Source organism: Biomphalaria glabrata, chromosome 4 (genome assembly GCF_947242115.1).
Source record: "Biomphalaria glabrata chromosome 4, xgBioGlab47.1, whole genome shotgun sequence".
Taxonomy (NCBI): Eukaryota; Metazoa; Mollusca; class Gastropoda; family Planorbidae; genus Biomphalaria; species Biomphalaria glabrata.
In genome coordinates this window covers 39,649,976-39,669,600 of record NC_074714.1, presented here as the reverse complement: position 1 = coordinate 39,669,600, position 19,625 = coordinate 39,649,976, and the positions used below count along the sequence as shown (strand labels likewise).

The window sequence follows — 19,625 nt, the reverse complement described above, 5'->3', positions numbered from 1 at the left end:
TTCAAAAATTATTTGCTGAAAATATGATTGTCAAGGTCATGATATTGCTGGTATTTTTTATTCATGCTCATTAAACTAAGAAAGGAATGCCTAAACTGTGACCTGAAGGCCAATCTGGCCCACAATGTGCTGTCTGGCCTCTTGAAACCTTTGCCCAAGGAGCTAAATGAAGCTGTAGATGAATGGTTCTGTTGGACTAGGCAATGTTTGCAGCTGGTAACACATGAGTTTCATTTTGTTTATTCATTGTATTTTATTTAAGATTATTATTAGGGAAATATTATGTTTATTACTATTATTTTAAAGAATTGTCCAGTTAAAGTGTTTGTTTTTAAATAAAACATATTTTAAAATACTCATTCATGAATTAATATCTTGTGCTAAGTTTTGTGTGTGTATCTGTGTTTATGAGCCTACAATTTTCAAAGAAGCAATAAGTCCTATTATCCTAAACAAAACTGTTGCTGTATATTTTAATATTGAGATGTTCACTGAAATAAGTAATAATCTATTTTCATCTACATAAGTAGTAAATCTATTTTTTATCTTCAGGTCTAATTCCTGATGTTTAAAAAGTTCATAGCAAAAGGAATTCATGGCACTCAAATCTTTGAAGAATCACAAGAAATTTATTTTTTTTTTATATAAATTTGGGGGCTTAGAACTGCTATAAAATGACAATGATCATTTCAAAATAATTTATTAGTATTAAAAAATGTTAAGATTAACATAAATATTGTGGTGTCACTAATTTTTTTTACCTTTTTCCGCTAAATGCTCCATTGTTTTCTCCATGTAGTTGAACAGTTCTTCTTTAGAGATGTCTGAGTTCACAGTCAAGTCAATTAAAGAAAGACGTCTGCGGGGGGTTCCCTCAGGAGAAAAGTAGATTTCTGTTGGGGCCATGGATGCCCGAGACTCTGATTCAGAAATCTAAATAAAACAAAAACAACAGTTTAAAAATATTTACATTTCAGACTTAATCAGTAACACCTTATGGCTTTTCTTAAATAGATTTATCTGATTCTGGCAATCAACATGAAAATTTTCATTTCCAACTGAGAATGAAAGAATTTCCATAACTTTCTCTTTCGAATAAAAATTAATATAGACAAGTAATAGCAGCTAACTAGAGAAAACCAATGTCCTAATCATTTCAATCTATAATATTAAAACACTTCTAGTTGCTTGAAAAGAATAAAATAAAACATCTTGATGTAAGGGTAACAAAAAAATAAAAAAGACAAGATTATTTAGAAAATGTTCCCAAATCTTTCTGAGCAGAGAAACTTGAAAGAGATAACAGAATGTTCTCAATGAATTCTTTAGTTATTGGTATGTTTGAAATAAATAGCATTAGCCTACTTCCTGTACTTCAGGTTCTGGCTGATTCTGCATCTTGCCTTCAAGGAAATCATTGGAAAATTCAATATCAAATGGAACCTGAAAAAAAAAGGTTGAGATACTTAAACCTCAGGCAATAATAGTAACAGTACATTTATTTTTGTTTTCAACACTGATCTGTTATTGATCTGTTATTTAATATATTAAAGCAGTGCCTTTTTTGTGATGATATGCACCAGTACGGAGTACCGGCACCTTTTTCAATGTGGTGAAAAAATTATGACTTTTTTTTTGGATTTTAACGTTTATTATTAAATTATTAGTAGTTAAAGGTTAGGCAATCCATCACTGAGTATTGGCACCTATTTTTTTTTTTACAAAAAAAAAAGCACTGTATAAAAGTAAAATAAGGTAAAGGTATTCATTTCAGATAATGCAATCTATGAGTGCAGACGATGTAAAGTTCATCTATATCTATGGCTGATGGTTAAAAGGGGTGTCATGTGGCCAACAAAACAACCAAATACACTTACTTTCCCCCAACATATAAGTCAGGAACCCATTAGAATTGGGTAGACTCAGAAGTGTTTTCAAAACCTCATAAGTTCAAAATCTTCGTCTTCACCAGGATTCAAAATCGATACTCCTCAGTTTGGAGGCCAAACACTTTTCCATTTAGCCACCAAGCCCTCTTATTTAATATTTAGAGTTATTCTAAAATTATGAGCTACAAAAATTAAATGAGGAAAATGTAGTGTAATTGCAAACATTAAATACATGATTATCGATAGATCATTTCTGTCATTATTTTTTTATAATTAATTATTGAATTATATTTAATGCTGGAAAACGCATATTATAATTGTATATAATTATATATATATATATATATAGCGAGAGAGAGAGAGAGAGAGAAATTTATTTATTTATTTACCAAATAGCTGTCTAGAGTCATGGGGTCAGGATATGGAATGATGCCTTCAAACATGACAGAAGGGTCTTCATAGATAACAGATTCTGATAAAAATATAAAAAAAAACACCAACATTGTTATTGTTATTTCTGTATATTTAGTTACAAGACTTTCAGTCATAGATATTTCTAGAACTATCTTTCTGTGTTGAGAACAGTTAGTGATGAATATATAGAGGTCATTGAAGTTTTCATATTTTATATCTAATAAATGCCTAATTTTAATAAATTATCTCAGCATATGTTGTTGCCCTAGGGGAAGTTCCACACAGCTGTTCAGACCAAAATATATATAAATGAAGAATGTGGCTATATAATGATCTGTGATTGAATAAATCAAGCAGTAACATCATTGGCTAAAGCACAGTGCCTCACTCTGGTAGACTCTCCAATGCTGCTGACCCCAATATGTATTGGTTAATAAACGTAGAACACTTAGCCACTTCAGTACAAAGTAGACTTATAACTGTGTTTCTAAAGTAAGAAATATTTTTACCTTTGTCACATGAGTCTACATCAGAGTCTGGTAGAATTACATTAGGACAAACTGAAAAAAAAATATAAGCAGATTTACTTTACTTGTAATGTTCTTAAAATAAATGCTTTTACTTTGTTTAAAAAAAGACAACATTTGGACAACTCAAAGACTGCACTGTGACTTATAAAGACTTTAAACCAAAATACTACTTTGGTATTTGTTCCACTAGTCCACTATATAAACTTCATTAAACTATCTGTTAATGGACTCACAAATATTTCACACATAAACAGGCAAAAAAATTTAGAGCATTTGAAACAGATCTGCCTTAGAATCTACACCAACAACCAACAGCAATCCATATCTGAATGCCAGAAATTATGTAAGCCAAGTACAAAAAAAAACTTTAAGGGATCAATGACTAACTTTTTATGATAGCTTCTTTAAGAGATCATATCAATATATTGTCCTGCATTGTATTTCTTGTATAAATCTAAAATCTTGCATTTATTGTACCTTTTGTATGGTCTATGAAAAAAATATGTTTCTGAAAGCCAACAACCAGGTCAGCCATATTGTTTAAAAAACAGATGCAGGAAAGAGTGGTGTCCATCATTATTTCTGTAAGAATTGCTTGATCTTCAGTCCATATTTTTATGGTGCCATCATTGCTGTTGAAACAAAATATTTTCTCACATATATTACTCTTAATTTTTATCTAATAAAAGAAATATTAATTTCATAAAAATATAGCTCATATCACAAGCCGAGTCCCAGAATTAATTTTGTTCAATTTCTTATATGACAATACCAGAACTGAAGTAATTTCTCAAAATAGCATTGACGCAGATATTTCAGAAATGACAACACTAACTGGAAAAAATTGTAAGTCTGTTTTATAAATTATTTGGGTTGTCTCTTGAAAGGATTGGTTTCATGTGTATAGACTTGATTTTCTAATATTTGCTATTTTAAGTTAGGGTTCAGTGCTTTATGTATTATTAATGCTTTATTTTTTAGTTTTCTGTCCTGAGGTGTCTCTGAATTTAATGATCTTACTAATGGTATTACTTAAGTCAAGCTTGAATATTCATTTGTTATAAATCTCACAGCCCTATTTCTGCACCTGTTTCTTCATGATTAGTTATCTCTGACAGATATAACATTTGTTACAGAAGTGAAACAGTTTTTCTTATATAAATAACGCTGTATAAGCAGGCAAACTTTCACCTGCAAGAACAGAAGAGCTTCAGTGCAACACAAACATCAACTGCTATGACAGAAGAGTTGTGTTCTGGTTTGTGATGAACTTCAAGAATTTCTTCCACAGGGGGCAGCACTGCAAAAAAAAAAAAATTAACATTGTGTATATAATACAAGCTGTTAATAATTTGAGTTATTCCCCATAAGCATCAGAGTTAATATTGTAATGATGTGTACGACAGGTTATTTTGTAATGAGGAGAGTACTACATTCTGACTTATATAGCTGACATTGATTTATTCCATGTATTTTAAAAGAACAAGTTGTAGAGTGTGTTTTTTTTAGCTACCAGGTTAGTATTAATTATACCATTTAGTAGTTCAAATATTTGTGTACAAAGTCTGGGCATTGAAGGTCAACAAACAATAGTAAGCAGACCAGCTTCAGAATTAAAAACTATCATTTGGTGGTTTAAAAACTATTTGTGAAACATTTGTAAACAAAAAGTATTTAGATTTTTATTGCTTTGCTTTTCATACGAATAAAGCTGTATGTTTTTTATACAATTTTATATTATACATTTTTTTTTTGATATTACATGATTTGAATTTCCTTACATAAATACCAATGACCTACTTCTAGCTTTGTGCAGTCCAACATCAACTGCTTTTTCTAGATGTGTAAATATCACACAACCACTTGTGTATCCTGTCATAATATAATCATTCTGAAAAAAATTGAAAACATAGGAATATTAATAATTACTTTACGAAATAAGAAAGCTGTTTTATACGTTTCAGAGACTCATGCAAAAAAAAAATGTTAAAAAGCAGGGTTTCAACTCATGGTCATATCTAAACCTAAAGGCAAAGACACACACCATATAGTCAACTTGCTAGTGTAAGATTAATCAAAATATTTTGTCTAAATGCAGTACAGAACTTGCTAGTGTAAGAATAATAAAAATATTTTGTCTAAATATCATCTATATTGGTCAGAAGAGTTGATACAGTTAAAACAAATTAAATTAGATACAATGTAAACTTTGGTGACTTGAATGAAGAATATTAACATTTTTTTGTCAGATGATAATATTTTATAAGTACTCTTAGCTGTGAAGTATATCTAATATCAGTTTTCCACATTGGCATGGTATCTCATTAATCCAAATAAAGCTCTAAAGTGGCCCTTTAAATATGTCTTGTATTTTGTAAGGCAGACATTAATTATTCATCCTAGTTGAATGTTCTCTATGAATCAAAATTATGCAATTAGAATTAATAGGCTAACATACTCTGAGAAGTCTGTCCAATTAATTTTTATTTTTTAACCTGTAACCAAAATGATACTTGACACAAAAGCATTAGGCTGGTACCCAACCATTAAAGGGCCCAATTGACAGAATATTATTTAGAACATTATACATCTTATAGTACCACAGCTGAAACATTTCAATTGAGAGTACCAAAACTGCACAAAAGCTTTTAAAAATAAAATATACAATTATCACAAGACATAACTCTTTACAAAATCCACATGTTTAATAAAAAAGTGTTGTAATTAAAATGCTATTCTATAAAGTATGCAGGTTTATATCATTACCAATCTTGCATATGATGTAAGATCTGGTGCTGTGTAAACTTCATGCATCAACTCAAGGTTAGGAAGACTCCAAACATGAATAAGCATCATGCCTTTGACCTTGTATAAAGTGGTGAGACTGTTGTGAGCCAAATCATGCCTTATTTCTAGCACCTATGATAGTAAAAATATATATATATATATATATATATAAATGAACTTTCCAGACCTAAAAATCTATAAGAAAGAAAATATTTGTATGTGCAGGTATGTTTAGCTATATGAGACATGAGGTAGAGTTAACTTTTTAATTGAAATATATGTCTAAATTTGGAGTAAGCATAGAATTAAAATAGTGGATGCAATATTTAGATGTTTAGAATGTAATACTTTGATATTTCATTGTACATCCAAAATGTAATCAAGAGTACAATTCAAGGCTTTTAAGACACAATATTAGAATCCTGAATGAAGAGGAAATTTCTTTGGCCACATTCCTTATTTCAGCATGCCTAGATGTTTTCAGTCATTTTATGAGGGAGAAAAAAAAATGACATAAGCCTAGCTGTGTACAATTATCAATGACAATCACTTTCATAATAATCATTTGTTATGCAAATAAGTTATATAACTCAATAAATTTTTTCTTTTAAATATACTGAAGATGAAATCTAAATCGCAAACTTACAGGATCTTTGCCTGTTTTGAGTTCCATATATTTTTGACCCTTGACAACCAAATCCATAAACAATATTCTGCCATCCTAGATTGGAACGAATATTAAATATTTAGTTGGATTAAATTCATATGTAAACATTTCAAATTGTATTTAATTTAATATAGATGCAAATAGAAATCTCTTTAAAAAAAAAATTAATTGTATGTACAGTGGTTCTCAGAATTTTCGTGGATCCAACTTTCATGGAATGGCTATATCACAGGTTTTCAAAATATGTTGCCCTATGTTTTTTCTATGGTAGACTATAGTAACAGCATACGTACCAATTTTTTTTATACTGTAATACGACATAAAAATGACAGAACATTTAAGGAGTAGTTTAAAAGAAACAGCTAGCATGTAAAGGTTAATTAGGAAATGGGATTTTGTTATTTAGGGGTTTAAAGAGGGGATGTCCTATTGCGGATACTGTTCATATCCAAAAACAGTGTATATAAATGAAATAAAATACAATGTCCCCACTTCACAGCAATTTGAATTTCAAGGGAGATCTTGGAAAGTTCCCCTGGTGAAAGTCAAGGGAACACTGTTGTTTTTTATTTTTATTTTTAAATATTTCATTAATATTTGTTTTAAAATTCTTGCTACCTCAAGTCCAAGAAGCAGAAATGAGTCCTGATCAGTACACTGACTTCCTTGTGCAGTCCAAAACAGTGCAGTGGAATTTAAAACTGCAAGGCAACAGCAGCTGCTAATAGGTTGGCTTCCACCATAACCACTCTCTGTTGCCCTGTGAGGAATTGGCTGTCTGTTGAAAGTAAAGCTGTAACGAAAATTGCTATTAATTAATTATTTTGTTAATTTAAATTAATATATATTAATAATAATAATTTTATTTATAAAGCGCTGTTAACAAACAAAATGTAGGCTCAATGCGCTGAAATAACATTACAAACACAAACATAATAACTAAAGTGACAATTAATTTTTAAAAGTTTTAAACAGATAGGTCTTAATGTTCTTCTTAAAAGTGGTGTAGCATATTTATTCATGAACTTTATCAAAATAATTAATTAATAGCAATTTTAGCTCAGAAACTAGGAAAAGTTGGAATATATGTTAGGCAAATACTAAAAAAAAATAACAAACTTGATAATTAAGTAAAAATAAAAACATGATATCTGCAAAAATGGGCCAGGTAAAGAGAGAATGTATAAAAAAAATTTTATTTAATAAAACACTAGTTGCCCTCAAGTACTTCTATATTTAATCCTAGAAAAGTCTAGGATTACAGAGAAAGGAAAAAGGTAAAAATTTGATTTTTATATCTATAACTTATTTTTACAATTGTAGAAATTGCCATGCTAATTAAACAAGACATATGTATTAACACAATTTTAATAAAAAAAAAACTTCTAATTAAACAGGTTTCAGTACTACTCAAGAAAAGTTTTATTTACCGAACAGGGGCAACATTGTCTACAGATTCTGGTCTCAATTGGCTTTTTTTAATTTTAGTTTGTAACTCTGACACTTCCCATGTGGCAATTCGACAGGATGGATCAGTTCTGTCAAGTAAAAATTAAATTTGAAAAAAATCATTAACATTTAGACTTATCAGATTTGGTAAAGATATAATTCTTAAAATTTCTAATGCTTGTTTTACACATTGTAGAAAAAAAAAATAGATCTTTGTCCAGTAGCAACATCATTTATGTCTGATATTCTAAGTTCAAGTAAAGTTCACTTGTTTCCATAAGTAAAAAGTATGTAGTAATATGCTCAACAGCCATTACTTAGTGCTAGTGGGATGGTCAACAATAAGAGCAATCAACAGACTTAATTTGTAATTTTCAGTCACCACTGGTTAGACAAAATTTGGGGGTAAGGTAACCAATTGGTAATGTGCTGGGCTTCTGGACTAAGGAATGCTGGGTTCAAATCTTGGTGAAGACTGGGATTGTTAATGAGTCCACCCAACTCTAATGGGTACCTGACATTAGTTGGGGAAAGTAAAGTGGTTGGATGTTATGCTGCCACATAACATCCTTGTTAACCATGGGATATAGAAACAGATGACCTTTAAATCATCTGCCCTTTAGATCTCACAAGGTTTCAAAGGGATACTTTACTTTTATTTTTTTTAAACAAAAATTTAATGCAAAAACTTAGCGACCTTATGTTTTATATTTATTACCCCTTGTGCTAGCAAAAGAAAATGAGTAAGTATGACCCAAAATTAGGAAGACAAATTGAGAGATTTACCTGGTAGTGTAAACCCAGATCTCTCGTGAGTCAACCAGCAGATACATTGTGTTCTGGTCCCTGCTGTAGCTCACACTCAACACTTTCTCCAGTGGGGATATACAGGGTGGGGGAAGAACTGTACTCAGGTTTTTCTTGCTGCTACGAGCCATAAGGCGGACACTAACAATTGCAAAGTAGAAATACTTTGATGTATATAGAAACCAGTTATTTTTAGAATTTGAGTTTTACTGAATTTGGATGGGAAAAAGAAAGTTATGTAGTATATTTCTTTATATTTAATGAATATATTAGCACTCTATTATTACTTAATAAAGATACTTAAAACATATGACAGCTTTATCCAACACGTTCTTTAACAACTAAACAATATAATTCATAGATACCAGTGTAGTACGGTATATTGTCAACACATGTGAGAAAGAAATATGCAAAGATATCAAAATATGACACTAAGGATTAATTGAACCATTGAGAGTATATATGGAGTTCAGCTGAATTAAAAGTAGGACCAAACAAATAGATTACTTCTTTTGGACCAAGTTGTCAAAGAATGGAAGTTTACATATTCATGTTGTTTTAAAAGTTTCAGTTCCATTACTTTTGAATGCATGAATACTATTATTGACATTATTTTTAATTCATACATTTCTTTTTATCATAAAGGTAATGACTTAGCCTAATGAAATGGATATTGCATAATAATTTTCTCTGACCATAACCTTGTCTTTTTAATAACTGAACTAATGGAAACAAGAAAGATTCTCTAATGAGGAAGAAACTTCTACTTCACCTACTCTATTTGGACATTATTTGCTGTGAAAGTAAAAAAGAGGACACTGTTGCTGGAGAGAAACTCACATGGAAAAAGTGAACAGACCAAAGCATACTTTGTGAAATCAGTCGTTAATGAAGCGAATCATATGCATGTGGCTACATAAAATCTTTTTAATTAAGAAACAGCCGGTACAAGTCAAAGCTCTGGTCAACACAGTCAAATAAAACAAAAGACAATTATTAAAGAAATGATTATTCTTGTAATTGAAATACAATATAACAAACATATTACCTGCTATCTTCAGAAACAACCAAAAGTCTTGTGGATTTGTTCTTTGAACCATGCAGTGACATGTGCGTGACAGGACTCCTTGCAAGGGCCCAGAACTGGGTGTAGTAGTTAATGTTCCACAGGGTGAGTGTTCTTGGAGTGCAAAGATAGAGTAGATTGTCATCAGTTTGTCCCATCCATAGCACTCCTTCCACTGACACAACTAGACTGTAGAGAATAAAATAAAGTTTTTGCTTTTAAATTATTATTGGTTATTGTACAATTAAAAAGGTATTCAAATAATAAGAATAAAATTGTTAAGTAATATACGTATTTGTGTATGAAAACCAATACATGAAGTTATAAAAAACATATATGTCAGTAATAAAAGGTTTTAATTTTCTTTTTTTTTTTTTTCTTTCAATTTTTGTATTTTTTTCCTTAGCAAAGCAAAAGAGTAAACTTGTTTTCAATGTTTGAAATATTCCTGATGTATAACAAATTAAGGTCAGGGGAAAATCTATATGTTTCATGTTTGTAATATATATATATATATATATATATATATACATATATATATATATATATATATATATATATATATATATATATATATATATATATATATATATATATATATATTATTTAAGGTTAACAATATGGTAAGTGACTTGTAGAATTTCTTTCAACTAACCTATATAAGCATTCCATTGTATCCAAGGACCACATCCTGATGCTTCCATCCAGAGAACTTGTGATGATGATGCTGGAGGTTAAAGGATGCAGAATGAGGTTTGTTACAGCTCTAGAGTGTCCCCTAAATGTATGCACCAGGCCACCAACCAGACTCCAGACTTTGACTATAGCAAGAAAACAGCATATTACAGAAGGTAATACAAATCTGATGTCAATTTACTTTTACAATATTTAAAAAAAAAAGTATTTATATATTATTTAAAACAGATTAAAATAGAGTTACTTTTAGTAAATTTTAATAATAAAATAAAAATTTATTTGGCTAAAAAACTAAAACCAACCTTCAGTATCAACTGATGATGTCACTAGGAAATTAGCATTCTTAGAGAACCTGCATCCTGTTATGGTCATTGAGTGAGCCCTACAGAATTTCAACATTTTTGTATTCAATTTTATATTAGCATTCAGGTCGTTTTTTTAAGAAACAAATAATGTTAAAAAATCAAAGGACTAAAATGTCTGTCATCAAAATCTAAAAGATAAAAGACTTAGTTTGGAATGACAATGCAAAAAAGGTTTTGCAGAAGTTTGCAGATCAATTAAACCAACAAAAGCCTTCACTATACCCAAATGAGCACAAATGGAATTAGTGAATTTAAGTTAATTTTGTTTGTTTGTTTTTTGTTTAAAAAATTTTTCTCAAAATATTTCAAAATTAGTTTATTATAATCATCAATGAGCATTAATGTTTTAATAAAAATGAAGAAAAGAGTTAGTATTTAATTCTGATTTAAATTCTTTTTTTTTTTAGATGTTGGTTGATTGTGTGAAATTTTAAACAATAATTAATGTTCCAAAAAGCTATAGCTCTAGATCATTCTCTGAAACCATAATCTTCAAATCAAATAGCATCACTAACACTAATTGAGGACATCAAAAGTATGTAAAATAACACAACTTAATGATTTGAGAAATAGTAGAAAAAAACAGAAACTACAAACCTTTCATATTTTAAAAGTTCTTTCCCTTGGAGGTCGTAGACGTGAAGACTGGTATCACTGCAGCAATACAAGTGTTCCAAGTGGTAATCAAGCTCCACCCTCTTCACCCACCCACCACCAACATGAGGTAACTCATACCTGGAATATATTGGATTTGAATATATACCTCAACTAAGCTGGTGATAAATTTATTACAACTTTGAACAGTAGCTAAATCTCCGGAAGAACTTTTCTAAGAAAGATGCCTTTCCAAAACACTCACGATTCTTAAAGATAACCTTCACCCATTAAACCACTATTACATAAGATCTAAACGAAGTGGTTGTCTCCTTTCCATTAGGACTAAAACAGAAAGATTTAAGAACTCCTTCATCCCACTGTCGGTCAGAGTGTTACAAGATCATCTGTCATCATCGAGAAGTTCATAGAAGTCTAATTCATAAAGCGCTGGTTGTGAGTGTGTATGTATTTAGTGTGTGAATGTTGTTCGTATTTGCATCTATAATGTTATTGTTACAGTAGTTATGCTGAGGTTGTCAATTGTTGTCAAACTGAATTTCCATTTGATTGTATCAATATCTAATTTAAATCAGGCAGAATAGAATAGAATAAATAAAAATTGAAAAAACTAGTTCAATCCAAAACAAGAGAAACCAATTGTGCAATTCAGAAAAAAAAAATTGGTAGGTTTAAACAATAATGAAAACTTATGTCGTGTTTTCAGACACTGTCTTAACAATATTTGTTATCTCATCTTCCAGGTGTTCTCATTGCAGAAGTTGAATTACTGGCAGCAATTATTAAAATGACTTCATTTATTTATTCATTTTGCAAAAACAAAACATGAACTACTTATATTTGATATAGGATGGTGGGGGTGTGGTGGCTCAAGGGCACAGAGCATCAAACCTAAGGTTCAAAGTTTAACTGCAGTGAGGGTTGATATTTAATTAAATAAATAAATTATAGCTTTTATATTACGCTACTTTCATGCTTATAGCATGCTCAGAGCAGTGGCGTACCGAGGGTGCCAGGCGCCCGGGGCGGCATAGTCTGTTGGCGCCCCCCCCCCCCCATTAGTATGCGTAATCTATATTTGCAATAAAACAATCACCAATCAATAAATTAAATTTTTTTATTGTAAACAAAGTTAATGAACAATCTGAAGCAACATTAGCCATTTCTTATAGAACTACTTTTCGTGATCTTGCACTAGCAAAGTTGTCAATGACATCATCAAAATTAATTGTTTCGACCAGCTCCTTTTCTATGCTTAGCAATGCTAAGTCTGACAGACGCTCCTGACCCATTGAAGCTCTCAAATAAGTTAAAATGATTTTTAGTTTACTAAAAGAACGCTCACAGCTAGCAACTGACACAGAGATTGTCAGCATAATTTGCAAAGCAATTCGCAAGTTTGGAAATATGTCATTGCCATATGAAATATTAAATGAAAGTAATTCTAATGGGCTGCTTGGGGTAGTATCTGGCCGGGTTTTCAGCAACATACTGCAGTCACTGATTTCTACGAACAGTTCAGTTCCATCGATATCAGTTTTATAAAAGTCAGCCAGTGTAGCACAGTGCTGTTGAATATCATTAGAGGTATCATTAGCAAACAATTTGCTGATGTTGAATAGAAATCCAAACTTTTCATCTAACGTCTTCAGACGACCAAATTGTGTTGTCATCTCCTGGATTAGTCTATCAATAACTGATTTCATAATGTGAGTTATTTCTTCAACCGCAGCGAGTCCTGCATCACCAGCATTTTCACCAGGCATCTGTTTTCGACGTTTAATTCTTCCTTCTATCCTAATTCCCAATTTTTCACACAGAACTTTAGCTGCATTGACTGCAGTGATGCAAACATCTTCTCGAATGCTACTTAGCCGTAGCTGCAGTCCTTCTAAATCCAGTGCTGCGTCATGGAAATTCATTGATGGATCTTGCAGTCGTTTTTGAATCCGGTCAATTTTTAACAAAACTGCATGCCAGAAATCAAGTAGAGTGATGAAATTGAAATTCATCACATTTTGAAGCAAACTGTATGCATCATTCTGAGTCTCACTAGTTTGAGTACCATCTTCATACAGGTTTTCTAACAGCTGTAAAAATCCATCAAACTGTTCAATGTAATTCCAAGCAATTCTTTCATTTTCTCCCATCGAACAGTTGAAGCACTGAAAAAAAGGTAAATTTTCTCAACTGTACCAAAAAATGTAACAACAACTGGATCCTGTTTTGCAGCATGTAATCCAGCTAAATTCAAGCTATGGTTGTTACAATTAACAAACGATGCTTGAGGATTTCGAATGGCAATTCTTTGTTGGAGTCCGGACAGTTCTCCTGCCATTACAGCTACGTTATCATAACACTGAGATCGACAGTCAGCTATAGGAAGGTTGTCTGCTTGCAACTGTTCAACAATAACATTTTCTAGTGTTGCTGCATCTTTTGCATGAAGCTGAATAAAACCAAGAAAAGATTCTTTGATGGTCACTTTTTTGGTTTTGAAATTAACATCAACAAACCTAATAACTTCTGATAACTGTTCCCGGTGTGCTAGATCAGGTGTTGAATCTAGCATTAGTCCATAATATTTGTTTTGTCGAATATCACAGAGTATCTGCTTTCTGACAGTAGATGCAAGAAGACTGATAAATTCATTTTGAATTATTGGTGACAGATATGAAACTGAACCCGGAACATTTTTAGAATGCTGTAGATGACTTGATAATAATGGATCAAACTGAGCAATTAGCTTCATTGTGGCCAGGAAATTTCCTATATTGTAACATTCGGTATCATCTTCAGCAAAACTTTCACAGTGACCACGTAAAGCCAAATTTTGGCTAGCTAGAAATTTTATGCAAGTCAGAATTCGTTTCAGCACTTCACGCCATTTCTGCTTTTCATTTTGAATTTGTTTCTCAACTTCCATATCAATCAACATACCTTGTGAAATCTGATGTTCCGATTCCTTCCATTTAGTAAAAGATATTCGGACCACACCCCCACACCTGCCTAGTGACGCCACTGGTAATACCCATTTTGGCGCCCCCTACTCTCCGGCGCCCGGGGCGGATGCCCCCCCCTCGGTACACCACTGGCTCGGAGCGCTATAGTCCAATCTCTTTTGTGGACCATGGGGGGGGGGGGGGGTATCTGGGAGAAGGCTTTTCCTTGTTGCCTTAAGGTGCTCAGTAAACACAACTCTGCTCAAGTCAGGTGTCGAACCTGGAGCCCACCTTCATAGGTAGCCAAGCCAAGCCTAATTCAAGCTTCTCGACCACACATCCCACACAAATTAAGCAATTAAGTATAGGTGCCTGTTAATCCATTCACATGATGTAAGGGAAAGTAAATGTTGTTTGTAGTTGTGCTGATCACATGACACATTCTTCAACCTATAGCAACAGTAAATATTGAGTCTAGCATAATCTGCCCCATAGTCTGCAAGGAAAACTTTACTTTTAAATATAAAAAAAACTTACTTAACAGACAGACCATAATTTGCTAAAGGTCTTAATGACCCAAAGGCTTTACCAGGCTGTTGATGAAACTGCCACACCTGTAAAAAAAATAAAAAAGCTTTAAAATTAAGTCATATATATTTTTAGAAATAATTGACTCAACATGATTTACCTTTGTTCCCCCAACTCCTCCAGTGATAAGCTCATCTCTCAAAGGATTAAAAATCATGAAAATCACAGACCTAAGATCAGCATTAACAGAGCATGTCTCCATAAAATCTCGGTTGAATACCTGCAATATTAAGAGTATTGAAACAGCTATGGTTAAAATATTTTAGACATAAATTTAACATTTTATAAGCTGTTAATAGCTCTTTCACATAATTTGAGACAAATTATACAATAAATAATAGATGTTGATGTGCTATGATTAAATGAACTTTATACAATTTAATTCAACTCTTTCAATGATTAGATCTAATGAGTTCAGTAAATTATTTTTTAAAAACTTTCTATTTTACAAAGGATAAAACTTAAAACACAACAAAAAAAATCACAAACAAAAAAACATACAAACAGATAAAATCTCTTACAAATTTATACACAGGACAAAAAAAAATATTTGTAAATTCAACAATTAGCTAAATCAGTCATAAATATTATACAAAATGAAAGTACTCTGTGTTACCAAAACATCACAATCCCAACCAAGATTAACTGAAAAGAAAATTTCTAACTAGTAGAAGTCAGTATCTTTTATCCAAATCAAAACATAAATTAATTCAATAAATCAATAAACATATTAAAAAGATGGAAATAATGTTCACCTTTATAGAGAAATCTCTACCTAGTCCAAAGAAGCAGTTATACTTCTTAGCATAGACTAAATGTATGATCAATCGATATTCATATTTTGGATACTGGAGCACTCTGTTTACTAAAATTACATTAAAAAAAAATAATTAATAAGTTCTTACAATGGTATCAAAACATTAGAAGGATTGATTATAATTATCTAGTTGTTTTGTTGTTGCTGTTAGTGTTTTTTTTAATTTAAAAGTGTTTGATTTTTTTTTCTAACGAATTTCCTTAGCAAATACAACCAGGATTTGATTAGCCACTTAGATTTCAATTACCTCGTCTGTCCACTGCATCTCTTTTCCAAGTTGTCATTCCTTTACCATCTAAAATAATAAACTGCCTCATCCTTTCATTATATGTCACTGGGAAAAAATATAAATTTTCAGTTAACATTTGAAGAATGCCAATTATTTAAAATAGTTATTTAAAAAACTATTTTAGAAATATTTGAATCAACAAGAAATGAGCATATAGTACAAAAAAAAATAGTACTTTATACATATTTTTTTTTTAGAAAAATTAAATTGGATATCAATTCTTTCCATCATGGATTTTTCTTTTCTTTTTTTTTTTTTATTTCTTTTTTGTCTCAAAAGTACTTTGTTTTTCAGAAAAATTGAATAACTTTTTTTTCAAATACATTTTAATGTTATATTTACAATTTCCTTATAACCTACCCCCCATTATGTCTGAGCACATATTTTCATGTTCATAACTTGCTTTAGGTATTATCCCAAAAGGAATTGAAGAAAACTGACTAGAAGTTTTGGCATGAGGAAAACAGTCAGAATCTGTGGCAGAGCTTTCTGACCTTGAGGCAGACTGCCTTGTAAGGATAAACTCTTTGATCTCACTGAAAACATTATCTTCCTGACTTGATGCATCTGGGATTTCTTGCAGAGCTTTCTCTGCCACCTCATCCTCTATTGGCGGACCTTCATCAGTATAAAACTCTTCTTGTTGTAGGATAGAAATATGTTGGTTTTGAGCTTCATTGGTGAGTGACTTTTCTATATCTAAGCTGAAATCGGGTAGGTTTTGACTTTCAATATCACTAGAATTTATTTCTACTGACTCAATGTCTGAGTTCAAGTCGTTGTTATCACTGTCCTCGTCAGTTGCTATTTGTGATGGAGAAGGGTCGGACATTTTATTTTCAATATCCTGTGTTCCTGTGAAAATAGAAATTTTTAAATTTTGTGAAATTACAGTTGAAAACATGCAAAACACACATGAGTGATTGGCATTATTTTATATCATCAGTTTGAGTTATATCTGTTTAAGGACTTTTTCATAGCTTAGTTCATAGATTAAATTTTGTGGTTATTAAATTTTGACAATTTATTCTGATTGTAAATAAAATGTATTTTTATGTAGATGATTGCCAATTAGACATTCCTTTCTTAATTACACTTGGTAACATTTATCCTAAACTTGAAGATTAAAATATAACCTTTGATTCAGCAAAGTGATTAGACCTTTTCATGTAATTATACTAAATGAAATTTTAGCTCCATGTGATTGAGAAGCAAAAATGTATTAAAAGAAGCTAATTGGCTAAAAAAAAAAATAATTTTAGTTTAAAAAAATAATAAACCAGTCCATAATCACTCAATTTCCAAGTTAAAATCACAAAGTTTTTTTTAAGTTGTAAGAATTAAATCTAATAGTTAGCCCAAGAAATTGAGATCTACCTCAGTCTACACAACAGTTTTTTCTTCTATGATCCATCGATAGCTTTCTAGCATGAAAATATAATTTCTCTACAATAATGCCAACTTAAATCCCTTTTAAATTAGAAGCCTGTATTCAGGTGATATCAAGTTCATGTGTTTCAATATGTCAACAGTAAATGTTTTATGTACATTAATTTTCTTAACAAAAGTCAATAATGCAGTAGGACTAAGATAACTCAGGGTTGGCTAAATATCCTGAACCCTTCACTTAGAAACCTAAAATTAAATGTGAAATGTTCATGTTGACATGTTGATAATTATATTACAACTTATCTTAAATATCTACAGCATCATATTGGCCTAAAATTACAATAATGATTCCTCTTGTCAACCATAATATCATAATCATGTCTTTCAGCTTATATATATATATGGTCACATCACAAGGTTCTCAGGGCTTGCAAAGACTTTCCTTCAGGGGATAGTACCAAGAAAAAGAGGAAGAGATGAGAAGACATCAAAGAATGGACGGGCCTGTCATTAAATCCTTGAATGAAACGACATAGAGGACTGTAGAAAGACAGTAGACAGATTTTATGTGGTGCCTCAATGGTTCAACAGACTAAGGGATAGATGAAGGTGAAATACAAATCTTGTATTATAAATTATACATGTTAGCCTACTTCAAAAGAGAAGAAAATTACACCCTACGCAATTCATGTGTCAATCTAGTCATGCATGTCATTCAGTGACTTAAACTCTGCTAAGTCAATGGTCTTCCTGGCTGATTTAGACAACCCATTCCATGCTCTAATGGCACTGGGGAAGAAGGAGCAATTGTATGAATTCATCTTAGCATATATATGGAATAAAATAAGAAATGAGCCTTTTTTATGCTTTATATAGCTCTAGTAAAATTACTCAACTTAGAAACACTTCAGGACATAAGACTAAAAATACTTAAATGTATATTAGCAGAAATATATAATATACATTAAACACTGAACCATATATAATTTACAAATATGAAAACACAACCTAATATAGTAATCAGAAAGAAAAAAAAAAGGCACTTTTCTAATTCCATTATATATGATTGGACAAATTCATAATTGTGTTAATGAATTCTTCCTTAGTATTCATTAAATTAGATAAATCTAAATTAGCCTATGATGCCATGTATAGTAAGGTATAGTATATAAGTATAATCGAGCCATAGAGATGATAGACATAGTGATGATAGTCACAGTGCTGTAGTCGTAGTGTAAATCATTTATTGACATTGAGTCAGTTAGGAAAACCAATGACTTAGCAGAGTTTAAGTCTCAAATTAACATGCTCAACTAGATACACATAGAACGTTGATCCAACAATCTTCTCTTTTGAAGAAATGTCTTTTGATAAGTCTTTAGATCTCATATAAAAAGTTAAGAGAAACCTGCAGAGTGCAGAATTCAAAAAACAAAATAATTGAAAATTGCAAACATGTTTGAAGTAGATCTAAGCGTTGATATATCTAGTAAGTCTACGTAGCTCTTTAAAGTCTAAAATCGTTCTAATATTTTTTAAACAGATCTAAACTCTAAGTCTCTTTCTTCCATGCTTCTGACTATAAAATGTGTTCAAATAACGAAAATCAAAATATGTTATTCTCCGCCATCTTGTTTACATGTAGCAACAGACAGGAAAGATGCTGGTTTTGAAAAAAAAAAAAACTTGTTTAAAAACTAGATCTAGAGTAGTGTCTATTTGTACTAGATTAGATCTGGATTTCTAGATCTAGATCTATTTAATTTTTTAATTAAACTAATCAAAAAATGCGAAATACAAAATCTATTTAACTTAGACCAGAACTAGATCGATAAAACATATTAGATCTAAATTTATCTGTTTTAATTGTAATTTTTTTTTTAAATTCTCAAGTTTACCTGGCACAGTTAGATTATTGCAGAAACCACCTGGCACATTAGTTGGTTCTGAAATTTTGTAACTGCAAACAAGTTGTCCACAAAAGAAGGTGGAAAATATAATTTTCAATTCTTAATAAATTATTATTTCTTTGATCATTGGGAAGGGTTCAAGCTCAAATTTTTTTTTCACTGAATGTAGTCTGTCCGTTTGTTTGTCACGTTTCAAATGAGGCAGCGATTGCACGAAGGCATCTACATCAGGTTTCGTTCGGTTATCAATGTGTTGAGTCTTCGACGTCTACTATCCCATACAAAAACAAAAGAAATGGTCGTAATAGAGCTTCTCTATGCCGATTATTGCGCCCTGCTACCTCACAATTAACATGATCTCCAGATCGCTATCAACGAATTCGCTTACGCTGCTGCATCTTTCTG

General features: G+C 31.2%; 1 protein-coding gene across 6 annotated transcripts in view; it reads right to left on the bottom strand.

Annotated features, from left to right (window-relative positions):
- Positions 1-18,964, bottom strand: part of LOC106056024 (uncharacterized) — a 38,618-nt gene extending 19,654 nt beyond the window's left edge. For 5 of the 6 annotated variants that reach the window (XM_056026757.1, XM_056026758.1, XM_056026760.1 and 2 more), the window contains exons 1-22: positions 18,766-18,964; positions 16,282-16,776; positions 15,880-15,966; positions 15,571-15,680; positions 14,916-15,035; positions 14,765-14,841; positions 11,268-11,405; positions 10,608-10,687; positions 10,265-10,430; positions 9,592-9,798; positions 8,523-8,684; positions 7,718-7,825; positions 6,906-7,080; positions 6,267-6,341; positions 5,600-5,752; positions 4,634-4,724; positions 4,025-4,133; positions 3,311-3,465; positions 2,813-2,863; positions 2,279-2,361; positions 1,366-1,443; positions 762-933 (exon numbers count right to left, since the gene is read on the bottom strand). In XM_056026757.1, the coding sequence (XP_055882732.1) occupies positions 762-933; positions 1,366-1,443; positions 2,279-2,361; positions 2,813-2,863; positions 3,311-3,465; positions 4,025-4,133; positions 4,634-4,724; positions 5,600-5,752; positions 6,267-6,341; positions 6,906-7,080; positions 7,718-7,825; positions 8,523-8,684; positions 9,592-9,798; positions 10,265-10,430; positions 10,608-10,687; positions 11,268-11,405; positions 14,765-14,841; positions 14,916-15,035; positions 15,571-15,680; positions 15,880-15,966; positions 16,282-16,753 (2,869 nt within the window). In that variant the 5' untranslated portion in view covers positions 16,754-16,776; positions 18,766-18,964. Of the gene's footprint in view, positions 1-761; positions 934-1,365; positions 1,444-2,278; positions 2,362-2,812; positions 2,864-3,310; positions 3,466-4,024; positions 4,134-4,633; positions 4,725-5,599; positions 5,753-6,266; positions 6,342-6,905; positions 7,081-7,717; positions 7,826-8,522; positions 8,685-9,591; positions 9,799-10,264; positions 10,431-10,607; positions 10,688-11,267; positions 11,406-14,764; positions 14,842-14,915; positions 15,036-15,570; positions 15,681-15,879; positions 15,967-16,281; positions 16,777-18,718 lie in introns of all 6 variants that reach the window. The other variant, XM_056026759.1, reaches the window with a different exon arrangement.
- Positions 18,965-19,625: the final 661 nt, after the last annotated feature.